The sequence below is a fragment of the Larimichthys crocea genome, chromosome XXIV, assembly GCF_000972845.2.
Source record: "Larimichthys crocea isolate SSNF chromosome XXIV, L_crocea_2.0, whole genome shotgun sequence".
NCBI lineage: Eukaryota > Metazoa > Chordata > Actinopteri > Sciaenidae > Larimichthys > Larimichthys crocea.
In genome coordinates, this window is record NC_040034.1 from 3,997,915 (window position 1) to 4,025,658 (window position 27,744).

General features: G+C 43.0%; 1 protein-coding gene and 2 non-coding genes across 4 annotated transcripts in view; 1 reads left to right on the forward strand and 2 right to left on the reverse strand.

The window, feature by feature from the left end:
• Positions 1-19,540, reverse strand: part of exoc3l4 (exocyst complex component 3-like 4) — a 27,505-nt gene extending 7,965 nt beyond the window's left edge. The window contains exons 1-13 of one of the 2 annotated variants that reach the window (XM_019277834.2): positions 19,237-19,540; positions 17,116-17,364; positions 15,212-15,337; positions 14,891-15,118; positions 12,062-12,680; positions 10,844-10,961; positions 10,349-10,474; positions 10,028-10,128; positions 7,538-7,627; positions 4,848-4,971; positions 4,095-4,217; positions 2,825-2,977; positions 2,128-2,246 (exon numbers count right to left, since the gene is read on the reverse strand). In XM_019277834.2, the coding sequence (XP_019133379.2) occupies positions 2,128-2,246; positions 2,825-2,977; positions 4,095-4,217; positions 4,848-4,971; positions 7,538-7,627; positions 10,028-10,128; positions 10,349-10,474; positions 10,844-10,961; positions 12,062-12,680; positions 14,891-15,118; positions 15,212-15,337; positions 17,116-17,353 (2,165 nt within the window). In that variant the 5' untranslated portion in view covers positions 17,354-17,364; positions 19,237-19,540. Of the gene's footprint in view, positions 1-2,127; positions 2,247-2,824; positions 2,978-4,094; positions 4,218-4,847; positions 4,972-7,537; positions 7,628-10,027; positions 10,129-10,348; positions 10,475-10,843; positions 10,962-12,061; positions 12,681-14,890; positions 15,119-15,211; positions 15,338-17,115; positions 17,453-19,236 lie in introns of those variants that run through there. The other variant, XM_027275279.1, reaches the window with a different exon arrangement.
• LOC113744653 (small nucleolar RNA U3) lies at positions 232-438 on the reverse strand. The gene has a single exon (XR_003461710.1). It is a non-coding gene; the product is annotated as a small nucleolar RNA U3 (small nucleolar RNA).
• LOC113744640 (small nucleolar RNA U3) lies at positions 1,118-1,324 on the forward strand. The gene has a single exon (XR_003461699.1). It is a non-coding gene; the product is annotated as a small nucleolar RNA U3 (small nucleolar RNA).
• Positions 19,541-27,744: the final 8,204 nt, after the last annotated feature.

Here is a 27,744-nt window from a genome sequence, read left to right on the forward strand (position 1 = left end):
AGCTTGATGACGAGCTGATCATTTCCCAAACTTGAAGTTACACCCTTTAACAAACAGACTGATATCTTAACTCTGATTCTCTGAAGGACTTTGTCTTACAAAGAAACTGGTCCTAAAAGTAACACTCACTAAGTTGATGTATCACTGTCTGTAAACACAGTTTATTAACAGTGATGTTCATTAATTCACTCGAAAAACACACCAAACCCAATTTATCTTTGAGCATGAAACACCACTCAGATCATGTTTCCTCCATCAGAGTCTCATTGAGAAACTCTGAACAGTCTTCAACAGTGGAGAAGAAACAAAGTCTTCCCACCAGTTTCCTGCTCTGAAGGAAACATCTGAACTCTTCATCGTGGGCAGCGAGACCAAACTCTTTAGAAACACATTTCTCAAGTCAACAACTAAAGAAATGATCCCTGAAAGTATAGTCTTGGTTTGTTTGGGATGTTTCTCAGAGTCTTCTGTCTGGAGACGAGAACTTTAATCATGGTGACCTCCTGAGGATCAGCTGGATATTCCTCCTACAATTGACTTATTGTGAGCAGATAGTTTTGTAGTGGAGTGAATGTGTTGAACCTAGAGGTAGTGCTACCTTAAGTACATTTTAGTCAGTGAGCTGTGATGGAAAAAAGTGATAAAAACCCACAAAATCTTAATTATTGTGAACACATTGATAATTCACACACTTCAGCTTGTATTGTCCTTCAGATTTCCTGCTTTCATGTTCCCTGATGCACATTCCTACCCTGTGATCTGCAACGAGCCTTGTTGTGACCACGTCATACAACTGAGCACGTGTAGACAGCCACTTATACACAACTTGGATTTTGTTTCACTTTTATGAAAGTGCACAAACAGATGTCTCATAACGCACAAAAAACTTTCCTGGAAAATGTCCTTAAGTTCCATAAAGATGAAACTTTTAGAAACTTTTCTCAGTGAGAGACACTTGATAAAACAGAAAGTAGACTGTCAGACACAACATATGAGAGTGTTGATGTCTGTGATTATGCACTGATCGTAGGAGGAGTGACTCTGATCCTCAGGAGGTCACCATGATTAAAGTTCTCGTGTCCAGACAGAAGACTGTGAGAAACATCCCAAACAAACCAAGACTATACTTTCAGGGATCATTTCTTTAGTTGTTGACTTGAGAAATGTGTTTCTAAAGAGTTTGGTCTCGCTGCCCACGATGAAGAGTTCAGATGTTTCCTTCAGAGCAGGAAACTGGTGGGAAGACTTTGTTTCTTCTCCACTGTTGAAGACTGTTCAGAGTTTCTCAATGAGACTCTGATGGAGGAAACATGACCTGAGTGGTACTGGAGTTGTCCATGAAATAAGGTTGTTCCTGTCAAGAAGCTTACTGGCTTTCTTTGACTTATTTTCAGTAGTTAAGGATTAGTTGATTTGGAGTCACTCAGTTGGGAAGACTTTGTTTCTCGTCCACTATCAAAGACTGTTCAGAAAAATCAGGCCTTAACTGACTCAACATGCTCCCCAGGCTGTGGTCATACTCAAGTAAAGTATTAGTAGTAGTAAAGTAAGTCGTGCTTGAGATACTTTACTTGAGTATTTCCGTTTTGTGCCCCTCTATACTTCAAATCCACTAAATCCCAGAGTGAAAAGTTACTTTTTACTCCATGTATTTGCTTCTGGTTAATAGTTGATATTTACAGAAGCCCTGGTTGATGCCCAATTCTAATAAAGTTAATTTCAACAGGATGGTTTCATTATTAACAATGTTGAAGAGAGAAAGGCAGGATTACTTGTTGAATCTCTGTCATGGACAGGACGTAAGCAGAAGAATGAAACTATGGAGCCACCGATGGAGCTACAGCTTCAGGCACAACATGTTAAATATTTCTCCAGTCATATCAAAATCAGATGTGCTGACAGCCAACAAAAAACATCAGAAATCCATCTGATCGTCAATCAAACATTCGTGACCTCCAGCTCACGTCAAATACCGATCGATCTGGCAGAAACTTGCCGTCTGTTTCCAGGACTTGAGTGCCAGTGGAAAGATTAATGCACTTTTCTTGGATTTCTTTAAGAAGAGTTGCTGCTTCTGTTAAAACAGGTTCAATCATATAAAACGTTTTGGATGGGCGAGGCGCTCACCTGAAGTCTGGGTAATGCTCCACGATGGGCTGCAGGTGGTTCTTTATGTCCGCCTTGTTTTTCTGTGTGATGATGTCACTCAGGTCGTCTCCCACAGGGTGAAGCCACTCGTGAGTCGACTTCAACGACAGGAGGAGAAACCAAATATCATCCTGTGACCATGACTTTATTAAATGACTAAAACACTGTTTCTCAACAAATTGTGTAAGAGAGGCTGGAGGGAGAGGTGGAGGAGCAGAAACACGGGACAATTTCACTTCTTCTTTGCTTTCTTTGTGGAATATTTTTAGGAATAAAACGTTCTATAAGTCAGATCATGAATGATACAAGAACAAACCTGCAGCCTTTAAATAGAAATGAATAAAACGTGTGTATTTAAGTGAATGAATGGAGATTTCTGACAAAATTATGAGAATGAAGTCATATATATGTGAAAGATCAACTAGATACTGATTATCTTCAGGGGGGACAAAAAGGGTTGAGAAACACTGCTTTAATTTCTAACACTGTATTTTATTTTATAAGCTTATCAAGTTAAAGAAGTCTTGAAACTTCATTGTGTTATTGTACGCAGCATTAAAGCATCCATTGAGCCTCTTCAGGTTCATTTTATGTGATAGAAATTATCGTTTTTCTTGCAGGCTAACACAAAACCTGCTGTCTGCTGTTGTCGTTGGGGGAATGAAGTCTTTATTACCATGTCTTCAAACAAATCTCTGAGCTGATTCCACTGTTTGCGGATCTTTGCAGCTGCCATCTCGTGTTTCCGGTTTTTGCACGAGTAGTTATTCTTCATCAGCTGCCCGACGTATTCCCTCACCACGTGGTAGTGCAGTTTGCTTGCAAGCTCCTGTTGCCGTGAAACACACACACACACACACACGCACACACACACACACACACACACACACACACACACACACACACACACACACACACACACACAGAGTGAGTCTTCTTCTTCTCCTTTGGGCTTTTCCCTTCAGGGGTCGCCACAGTGAATCAGTTGCCTCCATCTAACCCTGTCTTCTGCATCCTCTTCTCTCACACCAGCTACCTTCATGTCCTTTCGCTGCATCCATAAACCTCCTCTTTGGTCTTCCTCTTCAAAACTCAGCATCCTTCTACCAATATATTCACTATCTCTCCTCTGGACATGTCCGTCTCAGTCTGGCCTCTCTGACTTTATCTCTAAAACCTCTAACATGTGTCTAACTTCATCTCTGCTACCTCCAGCTCTGCCTCCTGTCTTTTCCTCAGTGTCTCTAGACCTGAACAACATCGCTGCTCTCACCTTTCCTTTCATTTTAGCTGAAACTCTTCTATCACACATCACACCTGACACTTTTCTGCCTGCGCACGCTTCTTCACCTCTTTTCCACACTCTCCATTGCTCTGGACTGTTGAGCCTAAATACTTAAAATCCACGGAGTGAGTGATGTTACTGAATAACAGGATGGACGTTGTGTCACGTGACCAGCAGCCACTGTGTCACCTAAGTTAACACCTCAACTTCCACCTATTCATTCAAGCATGCTGCTTTCTGCATTTGCTGCATCCGGCTGAAACAATGGAGCCTTCGATGATTTACTGGAATTTTCAGTAAATCATCGACGGCACCTCCTGACCTCCTAAATCTTAAAATACATTTAGCTGAAATTCAGATTTTTTTTCTCCTCATTAAACCAATTTAAGCCCTAAAATCACAACCCAAAGATTACTTGTTTAAGCCGTCTGTCAAAGCTTTTGTGTAGTGTGTGGGATTTGTCTAATCAGGATGGGACAAATGCCAGTAAGCCTTCAGCACAAGCTGGGAAGTGCCACCTATAATGATTTAGGAGGTGGGTGCCTTTCCTGTAATTATGATGTGGCTGGTAAAGTCAACACAGTAATGAAGTGAAAGTACTGAAATGTGAAATTCCCACTGATGGGATTTTTCCAGCCTGTTTCCTCCGCCGCCTCCTCACCTGGACGTGTGGAGGCCTCATTTGGGAGCAGTGCAGGGAAAGCTGCTTCGTCCGATTGTGAAGCATCTGAAAGTCGTCGTCGTTGGTGAGCCACTTCCTCGTCATCATCCTCCGGAGAAACGGCTGCAAAACAGCAGTGAAAACACTTAATATGTGACGCTCTTACTGTTTCAGTCTCCATAGATTTGAGAGAGGTCATCGGTGCTTTTATGTGACTCTCATACGTGCAGCAGGATTAAATTAAAGGTCCAGTGTGTAGGATTTAGTTGTCTCTATTGTTGGCGCAGGAAACTATCACTGTAAATCTGGACCACTTGAGTTAGTTTGACGGCCGCTGCTCAGACTTACAGGTGGAAGTAGTCTAATGAAGATAAGGTCAGAGTGGATCAGTGGACATAAACAGAAACTGCTGTGTGCATCCTGTTTTCCTGGAAGTAGTCGGCGTTGGTTTTATCTAACCGCGGCCGTGGTCCAGTCTTTCTAGCCGGCGAATCAGACGAATCTGCGAGCTCGTGCTTTATTCACAGATCAGCGATGCCAGGCGGTGCCAGCGCTCATTTCCATCACATGATGCTGTTTTTTTTTTGGGTTGGACATCTTACTGAGAGATCATCACTCCACTTGTCTAACGTCCAACATAGATGTTCAGGAAAGGAGCGTCCCTATTTCAATTCCCCTTTTAGAAACCACAAAAGAAAACGTCTCCTTTCTGAGTGAGGGAACTGGAACCCCTTTCATCCACCGTTGCTGTACCTTGACATCTTCTTTGAACTGGTCTTCCAGGTCCTGCAGGAGCCTCACGATCAGCCACTTCACCTCCTTCCTGAAGCCTTCCACCTCATTCGGACAGGAGTCCTGGTACCCCTCCATGTGCTCCCTGCAGGAGAAAAAAAACACGGACTGAAGCTACAATGTGATATTTGACTTCAGTAAAGCATTTCAGTAAGGACAGACTCTGCTCTGGGGACTAAACTCTGAGCAGCTTTGCAGAACGTGAGGAATGTAACAAAGTACTATACTGTTTAATTCAACGGCAAACAATGCATGCATTCATCTTCCACACATATGGTCAATTTAGAGTCACCAGTTGACTCGTTAAGGTCTTTGGTCTGTGGGAGGAGAACATACAAACTCCACACAGAAAGAACCGGCCGAGGTTCAAACCTCGTGTCAGCCGTGTGGCGACAGTGCTGCACCTCAACAGTCAGGGCCTTGTTGCAGCGGCCCAGGGTTCAATCCTGACTTGTGGCAACTTGCTGCATGTCATCCCTCCTAACTTCCTGCCATTCTTCTGTCAAATCATGGTTTAACTTATTGTACACTGCCTGTTTGAATCATCCCATGACTGGGCTAGTCTGGGCTTGTATGTGGCTACAGGTTTTTCTGCTCGTACTGTGTCGAAAACACATTTCAAATGACAGCGCACCAGGCTGTGAACATGTTTATTCCTGCTGTGAAGACATTTTACCGTGGGGACTTCAAATGTTCTGCAGCTCGCCTCAAATAGCCGCTACAGACAAAGTCCACCAGAGGCTGCCGGGAAAGTTTTGCAGGTATTTGGACACAACAAACATCAGAGGATTACTAAACTTATTACAATTCATCCTCCGGTGAGCATGACTGTCTTCACCAAACTATGTATTAGCTTCAGTTCAAAGGGTCATTGGAATATTTTCTTTATCAGTGGAGATGTTTCACTCCCTATGAACAGATGCTGAACAGATGGAGTGGGCTTTGATTGTCCATGGGGAGAGCATTAGAGGAGAGACACGCGATTTAGCTTTTTATTAGGTTTTATATGTGTTCAGATGCAAATATTCTCGTGTTTCGAGTTGCTAATCAGTCTGCAGAGGAAGTCTTGGACAGGATATCTGGAATTTCCCTCGGTACATGGAAAGAGCAGAAACTTGGCTGCTGTCCCAGTAATCAGACAACAGCTGATGAGCTTCCAAGACTGAAGAGGAGTTTTCAGTGTGACCCATTTGTTCTCATTCGCAGAAAATATCTGCTAAGGACCGGCAACAAAGGAGAATCTGAGTGATCGCTCAGGATGTCAGTGCCTTTGAAATGCAGTGAAATCAAACTGTGCTCCTTATACATATCATTTATATGCTTTATATTCTTGTGTTGAATTACATAAGGCATTGTGTTTCATGTCTTTATAACACTGCTGAGGTGGTTCCAGCCTTTTCCGCTCTATTTGTTTTGTCTCTTTCTCACAGAACTGACGAACTGTCGCTAATTCAGCCCCGACGACCCCGAAGAGGGTTCCAGAAAATGGATGGACGTATTTCATATTTGCTCTCTTTCCTGCTTTCAACTGCCACTGCTGCACATTTCCCTCAGGATACACACAGTCTGTCTTTATTAGCAGAGACAGAGATGGCAACAATGTTGAGATAACATTAATGATTAAGGTTGGTCTACTATCTGGGGATTGATTTAATTAATGTTATTTCAATGTTTGTTCAGTGATAAAACAGCGATTGATTTTATGTCTGCCTTGGTCTATTTTTCATCATTGAAATAACTTTTATTATTTCAGGGTGCATCATCAATGTCATATTTCATTGTTGATCATCAACACTGATTCAGTGTTGGTCTGATATCTGGGACGAGACAATAGTCCCTGTCAGATTTGAGTTCGTGGTCACGTTACAACATATTCCTGTGCACATTTCCCTCAAATGTAAGTTTGTCATGGACATGACTGAGACCCAGAGCTTCGGTTTGTAACTGAAGTGAACCACAGATCCCTAAACGCCTTCTGCGGATGTCCTTAAACGCTCCGCCACAAGCCACACATCTGCTTTTGTTGTGACAGACAGAGGCAGCCGGTTTTAGAGCTTCATGTTTCACCTCGAACGCAGCAGCACTTCTCCCTCACAGCCTCGATTCCCCGAAGTCACATGGGGCGGAGTGGCATTCTGCCTCTCTCTTGTTGGCTGGCACGGTTACCCCTTTAAATGAATGACCTCATTTTTGTGTGGGTGTTCTTCTGTGCATGTTAAAGAAACAGTCTCCCTAAACGACGCCAAGCAAGCTATGAAGAATGCAGTCCTGTTGGGACGAGAGCTGGGAGTCTCCCAGTCCAACAAGCCATGCTAGACTTTTGAAATGTCGCTACATGCAGCTGAATCTGTGCTGCATGGTTTAATGAGTAATTAATATAATAATTAAAGCACAAAGTTTCTCACCACAGAGAAGACAGGGAGCTGCAGTTTAAACTACTTTTATTTTGAAGATAAATCCCCAAACCTGATGTTTCCTTTTATTCTGCTTGGGCTTTGCATGCACAGTGTTTCACTGGGTCTGTTAACTGTCCCGGCTGAATTCAGTCTGGTGACAGATTTATTTTTGGAGGCAGCTTGCTGGCTCTACAGAGCGCACACTTGGTTTATCGCAGCCTCTCATAGGCAGTTTCAGGAAGTCACATGACTTACTGTAAAGCGTTGAAGCTGTTGATATAGGTTATCTGATACTCCGTCCGAAGGGAGTGTGCATCGCAGTGACGCTTGAACTCCGCCTCGAATCTGCAGAGGAAAGAGGAAACGTCAGTGAGAGAGAGAGAGAGAGGTGGATTCACTCTGTCAGACGAGGGGATCTAAAATCCCCCCTCTAAATGCAACTTCCTGTTTAAATTTCGATTTCACATTCACAAACATGCAGCGAAAATCAGCTTCATCATCAACACTTCCAGGGAAACTACAGAGAAGCTTTCAGGGGTGGACGAACATAACAAGAGCAAGCCGGCAATGTGCAGACAGAAAAACAACATTTGCGAAAAAAGACAAAAATATACTTAAACAATTAAAATCTTTGATTAGAAACTGAACCAAATATATTATGTTGCATGGTAATATGCTGGACATTGTTTGTGCAGGTCTAGTACTTTTACTTCTGTATCAATAAAATAGATTTGGCTTTTATTGTGTTTTATTGCAGCATTTTGTTCCCCAAAGTTTGTGATTTTAAATAAGTGTAAAAAGAATTTACTTAGTCTTCTGACATTTGACCTTTGACCTTTGACCGCCTTTTACCTGAAGATTTCAACAGTTCTGAGTATTTTTATAATGAATGAGTTCATTATTATCATAATAACGAGTGCTAAAACCAAAACAACAAGCTAAAGGAGGCTACAAAGCAGCGTGGAGCTGCTGATAATCATCACTGTGTCACTACCTGTAAATGTTTATACGTGTACTCTACAATTATGTCCTCTAATCAAAGAAAACTGACGAATAACTTCAGAAAAATAAAGCTGTTTGTTAATTAGTAAAAAGTTTTCACGCATACAATACATGGCCAAAAGTATGTGGACACGTGTCTGCATACTAAGACATCTTACACAATAGTTTACAGCTCCGGGTTTAAGGAGAGACGCTCCGTGTTATAGCTCAACAACATAATAAAGCCAAAAACATGCGCTGAGTTCCACTCAAGATAAATCTCAATGCTGCAGCATTCACTTATATTTTACGTTCTTCCAACTTTACTTTATATTTTGAGGAACGACCTTTTCTGTTTCGACATCATGTGACTTCAGCTCCAGTTTGTTGTGAAAGACCCGACTGGCCTGACCTGCCCCGTCCAACATCAGTCATGTCTCTATACTTCTGTGATTGTAGTTTATAAAGTAAATATGACACATAAGTCATCTGTAACAACAGTAAATAAATCTGTACTCTGTGTGTGTTTGCATGTTTCCTGCTGCAAAGGTAAAGGTTTAAATGACTCTAGAGAGTGGACACACGAACATCTGAGGCCTTTTTTAAATGTGGAACTGTATCGACAGCGATGTTGCATGCTTCAGAAAAGTTTCATAAATCAGCCAAAGAAATATTCTAACATTAGTCAACAGGGAAGTCACACAACAGTGCGGTTATTGCAGTGTGTGTTTGTTTTGGTTTGTTTTTCCGTCAGTGGATTCCCCCTCACACACACACACACACACACACACACACACACACACACTCTTTTACTTCTGCACTGATAACACATATTTTGCTTTTATTGTGTTTTATAGCGGCTTTGTGTTCACAAAATTGTGTAAATTTAAAGAAGTCTGAGAGGAATAGTTTATTCTTGTGACCTCTGACCCCTCCACTAATAAATTAATTGTATATAATTAACAAAACACAGACTGCACATTGGACCTTTCGCGTCAGTCACAACTACACGCTGGACCTTTAAGAACAGGAAAGGAGAAAGTTCTGACCAATGTTCTGACTGAGGCTCGGTCCATTGTTATTGTAGCACAGAGGCTGACCAAAGTGGTCAAACAACAAACCAACATCACCGTCACACCACGAGCAAAGCTAAAAATAAAGTCAGAAATATGCAGCACATTGTAAAAATACTCCGATAAATGATGTTTATATCTTTGTCTCTCTCTCTTTGAGATTATTATTAATAAAGTATTAATAAATACATTTTATCGTGAGGCTCTGAGGAAAAACTGAAAACTTATTTCAAAATAAAAAAAGGGAAAACACTTTTTTGTACTGTTGTGATGTAATCTGTGCGTTTCCATTTTTTCTTCAGAAGTTCCTCTAAAGGTTTTTTGTTTTGGACGACCTTAAAAGAAAGCAATGATTCTAACATTTAGTATTTGTACTCACACAGTGTATTAATAAGTATTTGTACACAGTATACTTCTGAACTGAACCTTTTTTTGGGAAGCTGAATGCCAACAACAAATAAAGTTCTTCAAGCAACAGCTGCAGATGGTGCCTTTGAGGAACATTTTTATGTTTAATAATAGAAAAAACAAATGACTCGTTCTTTACGTTGACCAGCAGCTGTTTCTCTGGAAATCAAAGGTAAAAGGTTCCTTGCAGAACCAAACAAGGTTCTCCTATGGCATCACCATGAAGAGCCACTTTAGGTTCTAACTCAAACCTTTATTTTTAGGAGTGTTTGAGTTAACGTACCTCTTGGGGAACTGTTTCAGTTCTTCGAGGCAGCAGGAGATCACTTTTTGCTCCAGCTGTGCATCGATTCGTCCAGAGTTTGACGTGTTTCCTTTCACCTTCTGCAGAGAGAAAACACAGCAGCAGCAACATGAAGCTCTGTGCTGCCTCCATGTGGACACACGGCTGCATTGTACCACGGTGGGCAGGAAATAAAAGCCATTAAAGATCACTGACTGGACGCAGCTGGATTTGAATGTCCCCTTCATTTCGACCACATGAAATCAAAATAAAACATCTCACACACTGTTTGATCGTGTAAAAGTCACTGTAGTGTCGTACCGTCCAGATGTCCATGTGAATCTGGGAGATGAGAAGGTCCTCCTCCTTCTCTGGAGTCTTGCTGTCCTTCCAAATTTCCTCATTTTCAAGTTCAATGAGTTTATCCAGAGAAGATCTCATGTCCACCTGCAGACATGAACACAGAGTGAGGTGGAGGTTCACGCTGAAGAACATATGCAACCAGAGACTACTCTGTAGTCAGCATTAGGGATTTGAATTAAATGTGGGCTGCTACAGGTAGCCAGAGGGGCTGGATCGACAGCTGGGTGACCATGTGTCACCAATGTGACCTTTTGGGTTGACTGAACCCGAGGCGTGCTGCCGTGTACTGGTTCATCTGAAAGCGTTTTACTGTGCAGACTGGGAGGCCCGTCATGTTGAGTCAGACCTGATTTTACTGATGTTCTGAAGTGAAAGCGGCACGACCGGGCATAAGGGTAAACATTTTCCTCCCAGCATGAAGCACTGAAGGGTCCGGCCCTGCGAGCTGCTCACCTTCACTCTGCAGCAGTACTTGTCTTTCAGCTGCTTCAGGAAGTCGTCCTCCAGCTGCAGATCCATGCTCTCATCCCTCATTTCCGGCTGCAGAGACTGACTTCCCATGATCTTCTCACTGTCGTGGTGAAACGTGACACATTTAACAACATTTTACAGTCCTGTGGTCTGCGAGCACGAAAGAATGTTGAAGACGTGTCGCTTCATGTCGAGGGAAATGAAGCCTGCAGGTCACAGACGGTCCACAGACTTCAGCAGAACTTTGGGACATTTGAGATGTTTCAAATGTTTTGGTGATATACTAAATAACTCAGTCAGCTGCAGTGTGTGTGTGTGTGTGTGTGTGATACACTGCATCAAGAACTCTTTTTAAGGATCTGTGAGAAATGTGGACACGACCTGATTTCAAATTTTCCATTTTGACCTCCAGAGAGCGCCTCGTTTTTTGTTTTTTTTATCGGATCAGCTGTTTATTTTTGGTCTGAATGTTGTTCTGAGCAGTTTTTCAGTTTGGTGTGGCCTGATTCACCCTCAGCACTGCTGCTTGACGTGGTGTCAGGTACTTTTTAAACATCGCTGTCTGTAAACTGGTCTTAAGACTTGTTTTGGGTTTTTCCGACAAGTTTGACACCAAACATTGCTTTGGGGAGTCAATCATGTGACCAGGATGTCACATGTTTCTAAGGTGGGTCTGTATTATTGGGTCATTTTGAGGACGTTGTGTGTTCAAATCTAGTTTTAAAGATATTTTCATGCTTTTTTTTCAGAGACAGCTGGAGAGTGTCAGGAACATGGGAATGACATGCAGGAGAAAGCCACAGGTCGGATTCGAACCCTGGGCCGCCACGGGGAGAACTGAGCCTTTGTATGTGGGGCGGCTTCTCTACCAACTGAGCTAAAGACCCCCCCATTCAAACCTGGTTTTAAGCTTTGCTTTATTATTTTTGTTTATGTTGTTCCCACATGATGCATATTCCTGGTACTGGTTCCAATGGATGCATCAGGTCTCCAGTACGTTCATAAAATAGTATTTTAGCATTTGTTGGGGACTATTTCCAGTGGCGGATGAATCCACGTTTGGTCTCTAGTGAGTATTTGGGGCAGCAGGACAGTGTTTTTGTTATGTTTCAAATAAACTGTATGTGTGCCTCATTCATATGATTCGTATCTATATTCACACTGATGATGCTGATTTGCCTCCTGCCTGCGTTCACTGACCTCTTGTAGCTGTTGATGATCCAGTTCAGCAGAGTGTACAGATCTTTGAGCTCCGTCACCTGCCGCTCCAGCTTCTTCAGGTGCTGCCCGACGACTGTGTGGTAACTCTTCACGTAGGCGCTGAAGACTTTAAAGCTGGGAGGGTACGACGAGCGCAGCGCCTTCTTCACGTTCTCCAAGTCCTCCACGATGGTCTTACCCAGCAGGCCCAGGTGAACCGCCAACCAGGAGGCGTTCTGCTCCCTCGGCTCCAGGTGAACCTTCTCCACCTTCACCTGCACACCCTCGGCCACCGCCTCCCTCCAGACCTCCCTCCAGCTGCTCTGAAGTCCGCCGGGTTCCTCGGCTCTCCTCTCCTCCTCCTGGATAATACGGGCCACGTGAACCAGCAGCGCTTTGTTTCTGGAGGGAAGAGAATTGGAGTCTCGCACTATGATGTGGATTTTCTCCCTCAGGTTTCCGTAGAGGATGTTGAGGTCTTTCTCTTTCTTGGCGAGCTCCATGGGGGAGTCCTCCTCGCACTTTTCCCGCTCCTGGTTGAACTCCAGCCGCAGGGCGAGCAGGTTCAGGTGAGCCTCCTCCAGGACCTCCATCTGGATCAGGTTGTTGATCTGCATCACTGGGTCAGGACATAAAATCTCTTCAGACTCTTTCAGACAGCACAGAGATGAAATGAACCACAGACTGACTCTGGATTGTCATAAAAATCAGGGTTACACGGCTAGTTAGATGTTTTAACTTATACGATGTTTGTTATTTATTACTTGTCCTTAGGACACTTCCCTTTATTGCTGTTTTCCTGAGGCTGGCAGGGTGAGGTAAAGTTCAGGTTAATGTATCAACAGAGGGATTTCAGAACAGAATGAGTCAGGGACAGGTCAGAGAGGTGACATCTAGACTAGGGACATACTGGCTATTCAACTGTTAACAATTTGCAGGGGTTAAGACAGCCCATCTTCAGGAAAATGTATAAGAACCAACTGTCAGAGCTCCTCATGGAGCCTTTTTCTCTGTAACCTCTTTAGTGTGTTGCACTGTGAAACGCTCCTCTTGTACAAGAACAATAAATTCAACTTAAACTTTGATGTTTTGAATCCGATCCTCCTTATTTAAGGGTTTTTCTTTAAAATTCCCGTAACATGGATGAATGTGTGTCTTCAGTTCAGCAGCTGAAGCGACAGCGTCAGTGTGTTCACACAAACTAAAGCTCTGCATGTCAGGGTCAGGATTCAGGTCTGTGCCTGCTCGTGTTGTCACAACAGATAAAGAAGAGTTGAGAGAGACAGGATGTTGTTTGTGAACGTAGCTCGCTGCTGTAAATGTGTCTAAACCACAAAACAAGGAAGAAGACAACAACGACGACTAATGCAAATTATGCAAATGAGAATCAAATCATTGACCCCGAGGGTCGTGGCCGCTTTACAGAAATAAATCAATAGTTTAAAATTCTCACGAGGACAAACGTGATCTATAAACTAAACAGAGGATCAGTGATGATCATGTGACCTTAAAACTAATGTCTGCTTTATGATTAAGGTGGACTTTTGTACTTTCACCTTGTTTACCTCTTCCTGTCTCTGTCGCTGTCTCTGTCTCTGTCTCTGTGTCTGTCTCTGTATCTGTCTCTGTATCTGTCTCTGTATCTGTGTCTGTCTCTGTCTCTGTATCTGTGTCAGTCTATATGTCTGAGTCTGTCTCTGTGTCTGACTCTGTGTTTGTCTCTGTGTCTGTCTCTGTGTCTGTCTCTGTGTTTGTCTCTGTGTTTGTCTCTGTGTCTGTGTCAGTCTATATGTCTGAGTCTGTCTCTGTGTCTGTCTCTGTGTTTGTCTCTGTGTCTGTCTCTGTGTCTGTCTCTGTCTCTGTCTCTGTCTCTGTGTCTGTGTCTGAGTCTGTCTCTGTGTCTGTCAGCAGTTGCTCAGTCTGTAGGAATTTGGCCAAAACGGGTGGCCGGGTCAAGTCCAGTATGGACCAAAGTATGGATGCTGGACTGTGGACTGGTAGCTGGAAAGGTGCCAGTGTGTGTGTGTGTGTGTGTGTGTGTGTGTGTGTGTGTGTGTGGTAGTATTTCAGGTAACATGCATGTAAGCATTTTAGTGAAAAACTATTTTTCCTTGAGGGATCAATAAAGTTTCTCTTCTCTATTCATTACCTCTGTGTCTGTTTGTGTGCTCCCTCTGCACATCAACAATCAGCACACCTGTCTGACATGAACCAATCACACCTGTCTGACATGAATCAATCACACCTGTCTGACATGAATCAATCACACCTGTCCACACGTGCTCTGGACAAACTGTCCCGTCCTCACTGGATCACAGTCGGTCTGTGCTGCACGCTTCATTGTATGAAGCTGGTTCACTTGAGTTACACGAACCTGTCAGCCGGCCCTCACGCCTCACATCACCTTTGCCAAACCTCCACCTGGATTTCTTCTTCTTCCTCTCCCCAGCCAGCCACATCTCTCCGTGTCGGCATGAAAACAAAGATGATATCAGACGTGTTGCTGGTGGAGGCGAATCTACACAATGGAGTTATCAGCTGAATCTGCAGCTCCGCTCAGCTCATTGTCTGGCTCTGACTGTTTTGGTTCACTGTCACGCTCAGCAGCCAGACAGCAGCCAGACACAGTGAGCCAGCTCGAGACCTAACGTGTGGAGTTTGCATGTTCTCCCGTGTCTGCGTGGGTTCTCTCCGGGTTCTTTGGTTCCTGCCCTGATTGAACTAACTGAACTTTAGCCCCCTGTGACCCCGATGATGATTGCTTATGGAAACTGGAGTGCTAAACACTACATGCATGTTACAGTAACAGGAGCTCTGTGGGAATCCTACCTGACAGTGGTGTGTGTGGCATTTCTGGCAGCGTGTACGCCTCCTCAACCTCCTCCAACACCACCTCCTCTTCCTCTTTTTCCTCCTCCTTCTCCTCCAGTACGTGTTCGGCGACGGGAATGAGCGACTCCTGTTTGCCATTTTTATCCTTGTCCTTCTTCGTTCCGAATCTCAGGCTTCGACGGATGTCTGCTCCTCTTTGCAAGAGGGTGGCGCCGATATTGGGATCTGAGGAGCGGAGACGTTATGGCAGCAGATTAATGTCCACAATTCAAAACATCTAGAAAACTTCAATATTAGCAGCCAGGGATGATGCTTTACCTGTCTTGGAGCGTTTTAGACCTTCACTTTTCTGTGAAGGAACGTCGGCGTCGTCTTCCTCTTTTTTCTGGAAAAAGCCTCTGATGTTCTTCAGAGGAGAGGTCGAAGGAGAGCCGGAGCTCAGACCTGACAGAGAGGCAAACAGTGAACTCCTTGTTTCACAATCACATCTCTCTTTTCCATGTCAGTAAGAAAAGAAATCAGTCTAAGGGCTTGAATTTGATATGCTTTCATTTCTTAAGGTTGAGATGTGTGTTTACGCGGGTGCATGACTCAGCAGGATCTGTCCTTATTTTGACCTACAACTAAACCGACTGAGGAATGCAAATATTAAGTCAGGTTGAAAACAGATAGGTTAGTTTGGCTCAGCTCCAGATTATAAGAGTGAGCGTGGCAGCAGAGTTTCATTTCTGCTGACAGAGACAATGAAAAACCCAGAGGACTTCCTCTAAATGAAAATGACTTGCACTGTAACTTCAATTAAAGCTGCACAAACGTTCCAAATATTTTTATCACTGTTTATTTTTTGCTGTCTTGCAGTTTAAGACAAGATCGTTTTTTACTGAAAGAAAAAATAAATCGAGTTATGACTGACAGTCGTCCAGCCTAAATTTAAATTTAGATGATGAGCCTCTCTGCGTCGCTTCACTCCTGAACTTTGTTAACAGCTCTTAAAACAAGACGATGTGGAGCTTTAGTTCATCGCAGATCTACACGGAGAGAGACTTCCGATCCTACCTGCAGAACCTGGAACACCTCAACCAGAACCGTCCTACACCCAACGCCTATCAGCTCTTCGCTGAGGGCTGTGAAGACTAACTGCAGTCTCCCCTCCAGCCACACTCCTCTCTTCCATCTCTTTTGGACAAAGTCGTGGATCTGGATCAGTCAGTCAAAGCATCCAACGCTCTTAACCCTGCATAACTTTAAGCCTTAATATAATGTGAACAGGTGAGTTGTATATAAATTCACCCTCAGTACAGTTGTCATGAACGGGGAAATTAGCTACAGAGACCAAAACTGTTTTTTGTACCAGGCTGTAAACATGTTTATTTCTGCTGTGAAGTTGGACATTTGGACATGAGGACTTATGGAGACTGACTCACTTCTGGAGCCAGCCTCAGGTGGACGTTAGAGGAACTGCAGGTTTTGACCCTTTTGCACTGATTACCAGAGGTCAGCGCTTGGGGAAAAACAAACAGTGGCTCTACCTCACACAGGAAAAACCACATATTTAACGAGTCCACTGGACAAATTTCCAGGGGGAAATCCCAGATGAGGTGATTCCATATGACTCCTGTTTACTTTGCTGTTATCTCTCCTGCTTGAACACATGACGTCAGTGCTCCACACGTCTTAAACATCAAACAATGATCATTTCTCGATCAATCATCTGCTCTATAAATGTACATATAGACTTCAAACAGTTTGTTCTGTCAGATTAACACTTTGTCAACCACACAAGATTGTAAACAGGAACTCGTCCTTCATGCACAATGATTTTATCTCCTGCCTGCAGAATGTGAAGAGTCCCTCTGGACTTCATTTTACACTGAAGTTCAACATAAATAAAAATCTGGAGTTTGTTTTTAGTGTAATGCTGATTGGCCTTTTCTAAACTGGAATATCTGCCTGTCTTTGCTCTACATTCACACCACATTGCTCTGTCGGCCTCCACACATCATCACTCACATCCGACTGGAACAAGTCCACATTTGGTGGGTGTTCTTGGAAAGAAGACGCAGGTTGAAATAAAACAGGTAACACGTCATGTCAGCTTTTTTCCCGTCCAGATAAGCCGGCACAGAGACATCTCGTCTTTCCTCCTCTGACCTTGAGAGGTCGTCTCACTGTACCTGCCTACAAATCCCATTTCCCAGCCTGACAGCCATGGCGGTACTCACTGGGTGACGGAGGCGGCTGTGAGCTCGAATCATCGCCGGGCGTCTTCGTTTTAGGCGTGACCTTTGACCCCTTTCCCCCGGGTGACAGCGGGCTCTTCTCCGCCGCTCGTCGGATGCTCTTCCTGAGCGTCTGGATCATGCCCAGCGTCTGCTTCGTGGCTCCGTTGGTCGGCGTCCTCCCATTGCTCTTGAGGGACACGCTGTCCTTGTCTGAGTGTTCGGTCGGCTTGTCCGTCATCTCACATCCAGCTGTGAATCCACATCAAATGGAAAAGGTTGAATCAAGCAGAGAAGTGTGCGTGTGCACTCTGAGACGCTGTGGTTAAGGTTTGTTCTGCTCAATCTGTTTACAGCCAGCAGAAAGAGGAGGGGCGCGTTTGTTTACTGATAACATCACAGGCTGCCGTGCAGCTTCTTTCAGCACGCTGAAATAATGTTATGAACGATGTGGGAAAGTGAAGATGTTGCAACATGACCACCTCCAGGACTCATGGGTAACTTTCCAGCAGGAAAGTCCCCGTCACTTTTACAGTTTAAGGTCAGTTTTCTGTCTTCAGTGTCCTCTGAGCTGGTAACCCCCCTTCATGTGCTCAGAGAGAAAAACCTAAACACTCTGCAGAGAGCAATGCTCAGACATATTCTCCCTGGGCTGTGTCTCAGGTACATACACTAGCCTGATCACTGCTGCAGGGCCTGAATGGCTCCTGAGCCGTGGGCCCGGTCTGAAAGTCTATTCTGCTTCAGGAGTTAGAAAACTGGAGGAAGTCTGTTCTGTTGTTGAGTGTGGAGCTGTGTTCACACACAGACTTCTTAAAGTTTGCTGTCTGCTGTGGTGAAACATGAATATAAAAACATGAATATCACATTTAGAGTGTGCTCCAGCATCCCTGCACTGTTGATCACTCATCTTTTGTCATAACTTACTAACGTGCTGATTGGACCCGAGGGTGAGCGCGACTTAAGATGAAATGTTCTGGTAATATGATTAAACTTATTCCAGCTCTTCGTCTTCAAACAACTAAGAGTCAACAAACATTTCCCCAAAAATCTGTTTGAAATGTGGAAATATTTTTGGTATTTTTTGTGTCATATTTGGCTGAACTTCTTGTAGATATTTAGTTTTTTTTTAAATGTAACTCCGGTCCTTGATACACTTTGTATTTGTATTGCAGTCTGTCACGTACTCCGGCCTCGTGATATCTCGTAGATACATTTCAGTTTTATTTTAGGATCTGATTTCTTTGTTGATGCTCGAGCTCCTGTTTGACCAGTTCAGTCAAAGTAAACAGGGTCAGTAAAAGAAGTGAAAGTGAACGAGCAGCGCACCTTTACTTTCACTATCCTGCAGCACAGAATCAAAGAGCAGCTGCACCTACACCTGTGCAGGCCAGAGGTTTTACAGTTAAACACCCATAAAATAAATTCAAAGAGTTGGATTCAGTAGAAGTAGTAAATAATCGAACAGCGAGCTTATCAGAGTCAGACTTCAGTTTTTATCTTATCTTCCCAGGTGCCTACGTCCTGCACACTCTGTACTACACTCATTACTACCATGGCATTTCATTTAGCATGCAGTCTTAATTAAGCCTCTTTATTTGAAATAAAGCAACCATTAAAAACAAATGGAGTCTCTCCAGGCAGCTGCATGAATATTAAAGAACATTTAAGAGTTGTTTTTATTTCATCCTGTTTGCATATTCATGAGAAACATGCTTTCACTTTCTAAGAGTCGACGTTAAACTAAATAAAGAAATAATAATAATATTAAATAATAATACTGAGGTAACCATTACACATATAATCATACATTTACATGGATTTTTGACAGATTGTTAAAGTAATGTATTTTTCTATAGTACAAAGTCATGATCCAACACAGTCTACAGGCTATAACACACACACACTGTTACCTTATATATTATAATACATTAGATTATATTATTATAACATTATATTAAAACATTTACACATAGTCACATGATAATCTGCTGTAACCACACACACCGTCATGTTAATGAACAACCAGCACTGACTGAGATTGAAGCCAATATCCAGCAAACACACACAAACCGTCCACAGAGTTAAAGAAGGACAGAGGACAGAGGACAGGTGTCTCCTTACCTGCTCAGGTACAAAGTGGGACGGTGCCAGTTCTCCTTCCTGTTATATCACCTCCACTTTGCTTTCACTTTCTCTGACGTTCCTGACGAACAGGTCTGAATTAAAACGGAAACTTTTACCGTGAGCAGGTGAAATCCCCTGAAAGAGGAGGAAGAGGAACACCTGGACAGGTGAAAACCAGCCGGAGCAGCTCGTCCTGATCCGGCACCGAGCTCAGCTTCCTGCTGCCGGGATGAACTCAGGGATGAGTTAATGATTAACCAGGCCGAGGGCACAGTTTAAACAGTTTGAACAGTTTGAACTGTTCAACACACACACACACACACACACACACACACACACACACACACACACACACACACACACACCTGGAGGAATGTGGCGTTCAAGTATGCGATGCTGCTGCTGCATTCAAGGGCCGCCCGTAAACTCCTGCTTCAAGGTCGTGAGCCCATAAATGAACAGGTTGATTAATTTAGAGGTGCTGACAGAAAGTGGAGTTTATAATTATTGTAACATCTCATCTGAAACGTGACAAACACAGTTACACAGTTTACTTGTGAAGGAGTAACGGAGTAATGGAGTACTTTGTAAGCTTATCACACATTTGATGTAAAACCTGTAAAATAGTAACTCTTAGATAAAAGGAGTAAAATATACAATATTTCCCTGTGACAAGTAGAGAAGCAGGAGTATAAACAGACTTCACTACAGTGTAGTGTTTGTTTATGTTACTGGAGTAAATGTACTTAGTTACTTTCAGTAGTGTAATGTAAATACACTCTGAAGAGTTTTGATAAATAACACGTGTTGAACCTGTTGGCTAACTTGTAATAAATAAGTTTACTGAATTACTTTTAGTATAAAGTAATAAAGTAATTTACTCAATACTTCTAGCGCTGTAGTTACTGATTGCAACCACCTCGCCTCTCCTTACGAGCACGAAACAGAAATTACAGCGGCCGCCCAGAAAAGTGAAAGATCCTATAGCCGGTGTGTTTGGTGACAAATGATGCTTCAACATGGACCTTTGAATATTTTATTTCACATTCTCATATTTTGCAGCTTGAAAAACTATTTACACTAAATTCAGAAGAACTTCAACAGTTTTTCTTATACTCAGACCTTTATTTGTGAGTGTAGGTCAGTTTTAGAACACGACAGGTCACCTACCGTCACACTAAATCATGTTTACTGACCCCTCGTGAGGTTTTTCCTCTCAGATTACATGACTGCAAAGATTTGACCCCGTCATGTTTCAGTCAGCACTGATCTGTTGTACAGCGAGCTGCATACGAACATAAAATAAAGCCTCAGTTGTTCCACCTGCACTCTGTCAGGTCAGGTCAAAGTGCCAACATGAAGTGCAACATGATGTCAGGGGCTGTCCTGCCGTTTCCGTCCTCTGGAGGGTGATGTGTGTCACACTTGTTTCTGGTGCCATTGTTGGTGGAGGCTCTGTCTTCACCTTTTGCAGGAGATGGAAGTTAAATGAAGTATGTGTAATAACAAATGTGATATGTTAAACCAGGTCAGACATCTGCTGCACCACCACAGCCGAGGAAATGCAGAGAGGAGATCATCATGGAACATTTCCGGTCCAGATGATGCCATCGTGAACAACGGCTCCATCGTCAGCGTTCTCCTCTGATACCAGGTCACATTTGGCCTGAGCCTCTTTCAGCTGGGCCTTCAGACCATGCATCTCTCTACGCATGTCCTTTCTCTCCTGGCTCCAGTTCTTAGTGATACCTTTGGGTGCATGCAGCTCATTGAGAAACTCTTCCAGCAGGTCTTCCTGGAGGTCGATGCAGACCCTCCCCTGAGTGGTTTGGGTGATCTTTGCCGTGCTGTCTCCCAGTTCAGACCTGACTTGTTCCTCCAGGTAACTGAGGTAGAAATCTGCTGCGTGTCCGTTGAAATCCATGACGTCTGGCGTTGTTTTCTGCTGGGTGTCACATTCATTCATCTAGTTTTCCTTTCATTTCATTTCTGCGCTTCGTTCTCTGTTTCTGTTCACTCTTTTCTTTTTGATGACAGCACGGTACGACAAGTTTTGCCAACAGGTTTCCATCGTGCTGCTAAAGCTCCGTCACAAAATGGCTGCTTCTGAACACAGGCTTCAGTTTAGTGTTGCATAAAAGGAAAGCTGAACGCTGTGTGTGTGTGTGTGTGTGTGTGTCCAAGAGCTTAGACTGTGTTGAATGTTCAGTTATTCTGCTATAACACACTTATTGTCAGAGCGAGGAAATGTAATTGAGATAATTTGATAATGTTGTTGTATTGTGTGAAGCAAATGATCAGCATGTTATCTCCAGACGTCACTTAGGTATTTACTGTGAATTCTTTTCATTCACAAATCTATACATGTTGTAATAAATGTTTGGTTATTATTCATTCAATCACAAAGCATCTTTTGTCTTTTGTTTTTTTGGATGCCTTGTCTGGCCTGATGCTGGTTTGTCAGCCTCTTCTCCAGCATCCGGCCATGCTCAGCCTCTTCTCCAGCCTTCACTCTATATCCTTGAAATTTCCTCCTGGACCTCACCTGGTGAGTTTTTTCTTGTCACTTCTTGTAAATAAATTGTCCAAACATGTCTGTGGTCTGCATCATGGGTTCAGTGCTCCTCCTTAACAATAAAATTGAATCCCCGACCCAAACACGCGATGGTTGCTGGGTTCTTCTCGAGGTTTCTGCCTCCATGAAGGAAGGTTTCCCTCCATACTGTCACTGAGTGTTTGCTCCTGAATTAAACTGTTCTGTTCTGTCATGGTAGTTTAAGATATGATATGTTATGTGAATTAATTACATGTGATGTTTGGATCATGTTACGTCACAAAGCTTACTTACATGCAGTAAATAAGCTCTGGTTTGCTCGGCTGTATTATGCTGCATTTCTTCTGTAGAGGAGTGTCACAGTCCCAGCACTCTGCACACAGACAGACTCACCACCCACGGTATACGTCGTGTCACCTTGTACCCACGGGCAGCCCTGGAGTAAAGAGACATCTTGATGCTCTTATTCCTCATTTAAATGCACCGACACCGCTGATAGGCTCAGCACTACACTGAAATAACACACAGTCATGTTATTTGGACAAAATATTACACTCGCTGTGAGAAAATTATGCATGCAAATTAGATGCATTCATGCCTGTCAGTCGTCCAGATTTCAGGTGACCCAGACAGCTCGGAGGTTTTTCTTCCCGTCAATCAAACAGCAACAGCAGACGGGAAATCATCCCACAGTCTATTGTCATCTATTGTTGGCCGGAGCGCTCCAGCCTCATCTCCGCTTCACTGCAGATGGAGTTCTGCTTCATCCAGATACGGTGCATCAGGTCTGAACTCTGCTCTGCAGAGACAACCGCACCGGGATAATCAGCCGAACAAAGCTGCTCACTGTCTGATGTGTCCGTCCGTTAAAATAACCCAGGAAGACATTTTTACGTGCATATTTTTGAAATGTCACCGTCTTCCTCTGTGTCGGGCCTTAACGACTGCAGTGAATTCAATATTAGTGACACATTCTCACCTCGGCTTTTCTGGGTAACATGTGTTCATAGATTGCGTTTGTGCATATATTCTTTGGCTGTCTACCACCAGGGTTTATATTCTTCCTCTCAGAATATTGTGACAGAAAATACCCCACCAACCTTCCCACCAACTTGCCCCAGGTGGATTTCTGTTGTGTTTGGAGCTGTCAGTCTGTCTATCAGAGCTCCTGCTGCAGAGCTTGTTTATTCTTTTATTATCCGGCACAGTGACTGACTCCAGGTTGTTATGCAACTCAGTCATACATAACCAAAACGTGGTGCACGGTAAAGCGGTAATTTCTGTTCAAAATGAAGCAAACACAAACCCAACATGAAGCCCAGTTGACAGACTTGTAAATCATTTTGATGCTGCACTGACTCCGTATGTCTGATGTCACACTATGTAACTTTGTTGAACTAGTGAGTAATATTAGCTGGCTGCTATGTCTTGTGTTGTGTTGTCCCACTTCTTTAAGATTCACCACTAAAAGACAAACACCTTTAAGGATGAGGACAAACTAACTCAGGTAACATCACCCTAAACTCCAGTGAACAGCTCTGCGGCTTTGTTTCACTGTTCTGGTTCGTCCTTCATGCAGCGTCACTCATTCATTCTTCATCATTGTTTCAAAAAAACTATAAATTTTGATGTTAAATCTGCCTCCATGATCACTGTAAACTGCATACATATCAGTTTTTTATTTATTTTAGTTATCTCAAAGCTAACGTGACAGTCATGTCAGATCATGTCTCCAAATCAAAATCTGTGTCGGGGTGGAATTTATGACATTAAAAGTGTTTGTGACAAACAACAGAGCAAGATAATGTATTCAAGAGCAAAGAGAAAGCAAAAGTCAACAGGCAGATGGCAGGAGAGCGTCAGCTACACAAGGAGTGGAAGCTGAGTGATTTTTTCTTTCTGCTCCGTGACTCATTTCTGTTTTGACTCTTTCTCTGCTCGAGGGAGAGCAAAGAGCAAAAAAAACACAAAAAAACACACAGGTGAGGTGAGTTCCTGTCAGAGGTGGTTTTATGAAAATGGGTTGTGGGGAAAAGACACAAAAGATGAAGACAGAAAAGCTTCAGAGAAAGGGAGACTGACAAACAGATGAAAAAAGTGAAGAGAGACAGAGAGAGGAATCAACACAGGAGCAGGAGATATTGGATTTATAAAAATTGGGTTACACAGAGAGAGCAAACTTTTTTCTTGCAAATAGAAAATGTTCACACCTGAATCCTGTCGTGACACTTTGAACATATCATAAGTTAGACAAATTAAATAAGAAAATCACATTTAAGGAGTTAGTTGCATCAAAAAATGAAGAAACAAACTAGATTAAAGGTCCAGTGTTTCAGATTTAGGAGGCTCTATTTACAGAACAGAAATATTATATTAATTTAATATTCATAACTCTGTTTTTATTCCCAGTGACAGTATAAAGAATGGACAGTGTGAGGCGGTGTGGGTGTGAAAATAAGCCATCGGTGACACCCACCTGTCAATCAAAGCGTCCACTGCTGCAACCTCCATGGGTGGGAAATGAAGCCAATGCTGAAGTGCTAAGAAACTGCAGTTCCTCTAACGTCCACTTGAGGCTGGCTCCAGAAGTGAGTCAGTGTCCATAAGTCCCCATGTCCAAATGTCCAACTTCACAGCAGAAATAAACATGTTTACAGCCTGGTACAAAAAACAGTTTTGGTCTCTGTAGCTAATTTCCCCGTTCATGACAACTGTACTGAGGGTGAATTTATATACAACTCACCTGTTCACATTATATTAAGGCTTAAAGTTATGCAGGATTAAGAGCGGAGACGCTTTGACTGACAGGTGGGTGTGGTTACATGGCGTCATGTAATGTGGTCTATTGTGTTGAGCTAAGATTTGTGTGAGAGATCACAGCTGAGGTGACACTGACCTCTGATCATCTCAAAGCTCAAAATGAGTCGGGCTCAAGTTTGTTTTCTGTCGCTGTGATCCTCTCAGGATGACTCGACTCGATGGATCTTGGTATTTTTGCATCATTAACCCTCAGTGTTGATTAGTGAGTCCGTTTGTCCAGCAGGTCTCAGTTCAATTAAGCTCTATACCAGACGGAAAACAGATGGAACTCTGATGGAGATGGATAATTGTTTGGACAGCACGTATTCATTGAAAATGAATGGAAAAATACATAATGGATCAGTGTGGCTGCCCTGTTGGGTGAAGCCTGAAGTGGGAAATGAGAGAAGAAGGAGAGGAGGCTGTGAAGCCGACACTATCTGAACAACACTGAAGATCTTTGGAGGTTTTGGGCTGATAATGAAGTTTGTCCTAAATGCTAAAGAGGCAGTAGATGATGGTGATTTAAAGCAAACCTTCGATATCCTCTGAGAGCAACACATCAGATAAACAACACTGCCGCTCGCTCGGTGTCGGGTGGGATCGTCTGCAGCCCCTCCTGGACCCTGATAAGGATAAACAGTGATGGAAAATGGAGGCATGGATGGTCAAAGACGATCATCTGCAGCAGCACCCATGATAAATGTCATCACAGTCCAGGCAGGCGTCTAAAGTGCATGTCATTTATTGTATCGTAACAATAGTTTGTAAAGATAAAAAATACATTTATACTGCACATCCCCTCCATCTATCTCCTGTCCATGTATTTCCCCAGACTCTCCACGTCTGCCGTATCTTGTGATTGATTTAGCACCATGAGTATTTCTTTACTTGATCTTTGGGTATCTACCTCCAACCAGAAGGGAGTGACTTGAACTTGAGATGTAGCCACGCTTTAATATCAGCCTGGTGAGGTCAACACGGTGTTCTTGCACAATCTCTCACAAAAAATCTAAATTTTTACGTCTCTCTATCAGTTTCAATGTGACATCTTGGCCTGGTGTTGGTTGAGTAAAGGTGATGTGGTCACCAGAAACCTTAGATCCATCTTCTGGGGATCACGAATGATGGATTACATACAAATCAAAAATGAGAACCTACTCATGAAGTTACCTTGATTAGCTCACTGACCTAAATAGAAGCTTTCGTGATCCAAAATGGAAACCAGTGGAAAAACCTAACCAAAGCTGTCATGCATGCATAAATTTTAAATAAAGAAGAAACCCAATCCAGAAGGGAACCCGAGGACGGTTGGACCTGCGGGGAAACAAGACCTGGGTCCTGTTTCATGAGAGCCGCTTGTTTCGACGCACATTACTATGGTGACGGCAAACATGCACTTTGCATCTGCCACAAAAAATATACGTTTCATGTCTGATGATTTTGATACATCCAGTGTCTCGATCTGACAGAGTCCACTTGGATCTACCAGGGCGGTATTAACCCGCAGGTCAGAGACCTGTGCCGATACAGCAGGATCCTGTTCAACCTATTAGACTTTGGATAGTTCAGACCTGGAAACTTTTGGTTCCCAGTTGGATCTCGGATCTCTTTGGTCAGATCTGTTACTGGGAAGTCTGAGCAAGCTCTTGGAGTCTATAGCTGTATACGTACACTGTATAAGTGGACTCATCAGAGCAAAGCACATTTTCCGTCAGTCCGTCTCAGATGAGCTCAGGTTCAGAGACGTTGTTCGTGTTTCTGGATGTTGATATCTGGGTTTTTCTTCACTTGGTAGAGTCTTAGCTTTATTTGTAGGTGCGACGATGAAATGTGTTTACGGTTTATCGAGCCCATGTAGGTATATCTTAATGAATCTTTTATAATATTATAGATTACAAATAATCAAATCTCAATTTATTGCAATTGTGTGCTGAGAAACGTTCTTGATCATGAGTTTTTTGAACACTCCATAACTTCTGCTGCTCCTGCAGTGCATATTTACAAAAAAAACAATAGTAAGTTTCTTATTTTGAACATTAAATATCTTCCCTTTACTGTATTCAGTTGACTATCGAGTGAAAAGTACTTTTAAATCATGGCATTCAGCTTTTATTTACTTCTTCAGCGGCGTCCAAACCTTTTTGGAATTGGAGAAGTGAAACTTTGATCAGTGTGAAGCAGAAAAGGAAACACGTCTGCGAGGATAAACAGCTGCTGGTCTGCTCCGATGCTGTCAAAAGAGCTTCGCTGGAATGTGCTGAAGGCAAACCCCCACCACACACACACACACACACACACACACACACACACACACACACACACACACACACACTCTGCCATTTCCAGAAAATAAATGAACCTAACAGGAGCTTTTTTTGTGTCATGTGTTGCTCCCATGTTGCAGCAGAAAAACAGAGTCAAAGAAGATGAATTATGTAACACATTAGCACGCTGTCAGTCACGCATGTTTAATCGTGTCTGGTCTCTCGAAGGTAAAAAGTTCAGATGAACTGTTACCTGAAAGGACTTTATGTTATGAAATACATACACATACTGTACGTATGTTTTGTAATCTCTGGTTTTCAGAATAAATGTAAATAAACAGGGTGGCTGATGCAGGGCGAGAGGCGAGGACACCCCGGACAAGTCAGCCGTCCCTCACAGGGCAAAATTAGTAATCTGTACCCTCAAATTATCGGTCTGTGGGAGACGGCAACCCTGACAGACACGACTTATTTTGAGTTGGTCCCACGCACACAGCCCTGCTGCCACCAAATGTGCTGCACTTTCTAGAGTTTTCCATCCACTTCACTACATTTTACACTAGATATCTCATTCACACACCTTCACATGCAGATTTAGTGGACAACCCGCTCCACGTCCTGAGCCACAGCCATCCATCAAGCACCAGACGACCTCACGTCTGAGTACTAATGCAGGCCAAAAAACAAGCTGTTATAAAAGCTAAATAACATATATTTAACCTGTTTTTAAATATTAACCTCCCCAGTAGAATCCAATCAACATGGGGGACCACAGACAGGATCAGGAAGTCAGAAAGCAGAGAGACACATTTGTAATCTGTTACATTTAAATGACTGACAGACAAATCATTTACATGTCAGAGGCTTAAAAAACAGACAATAAGT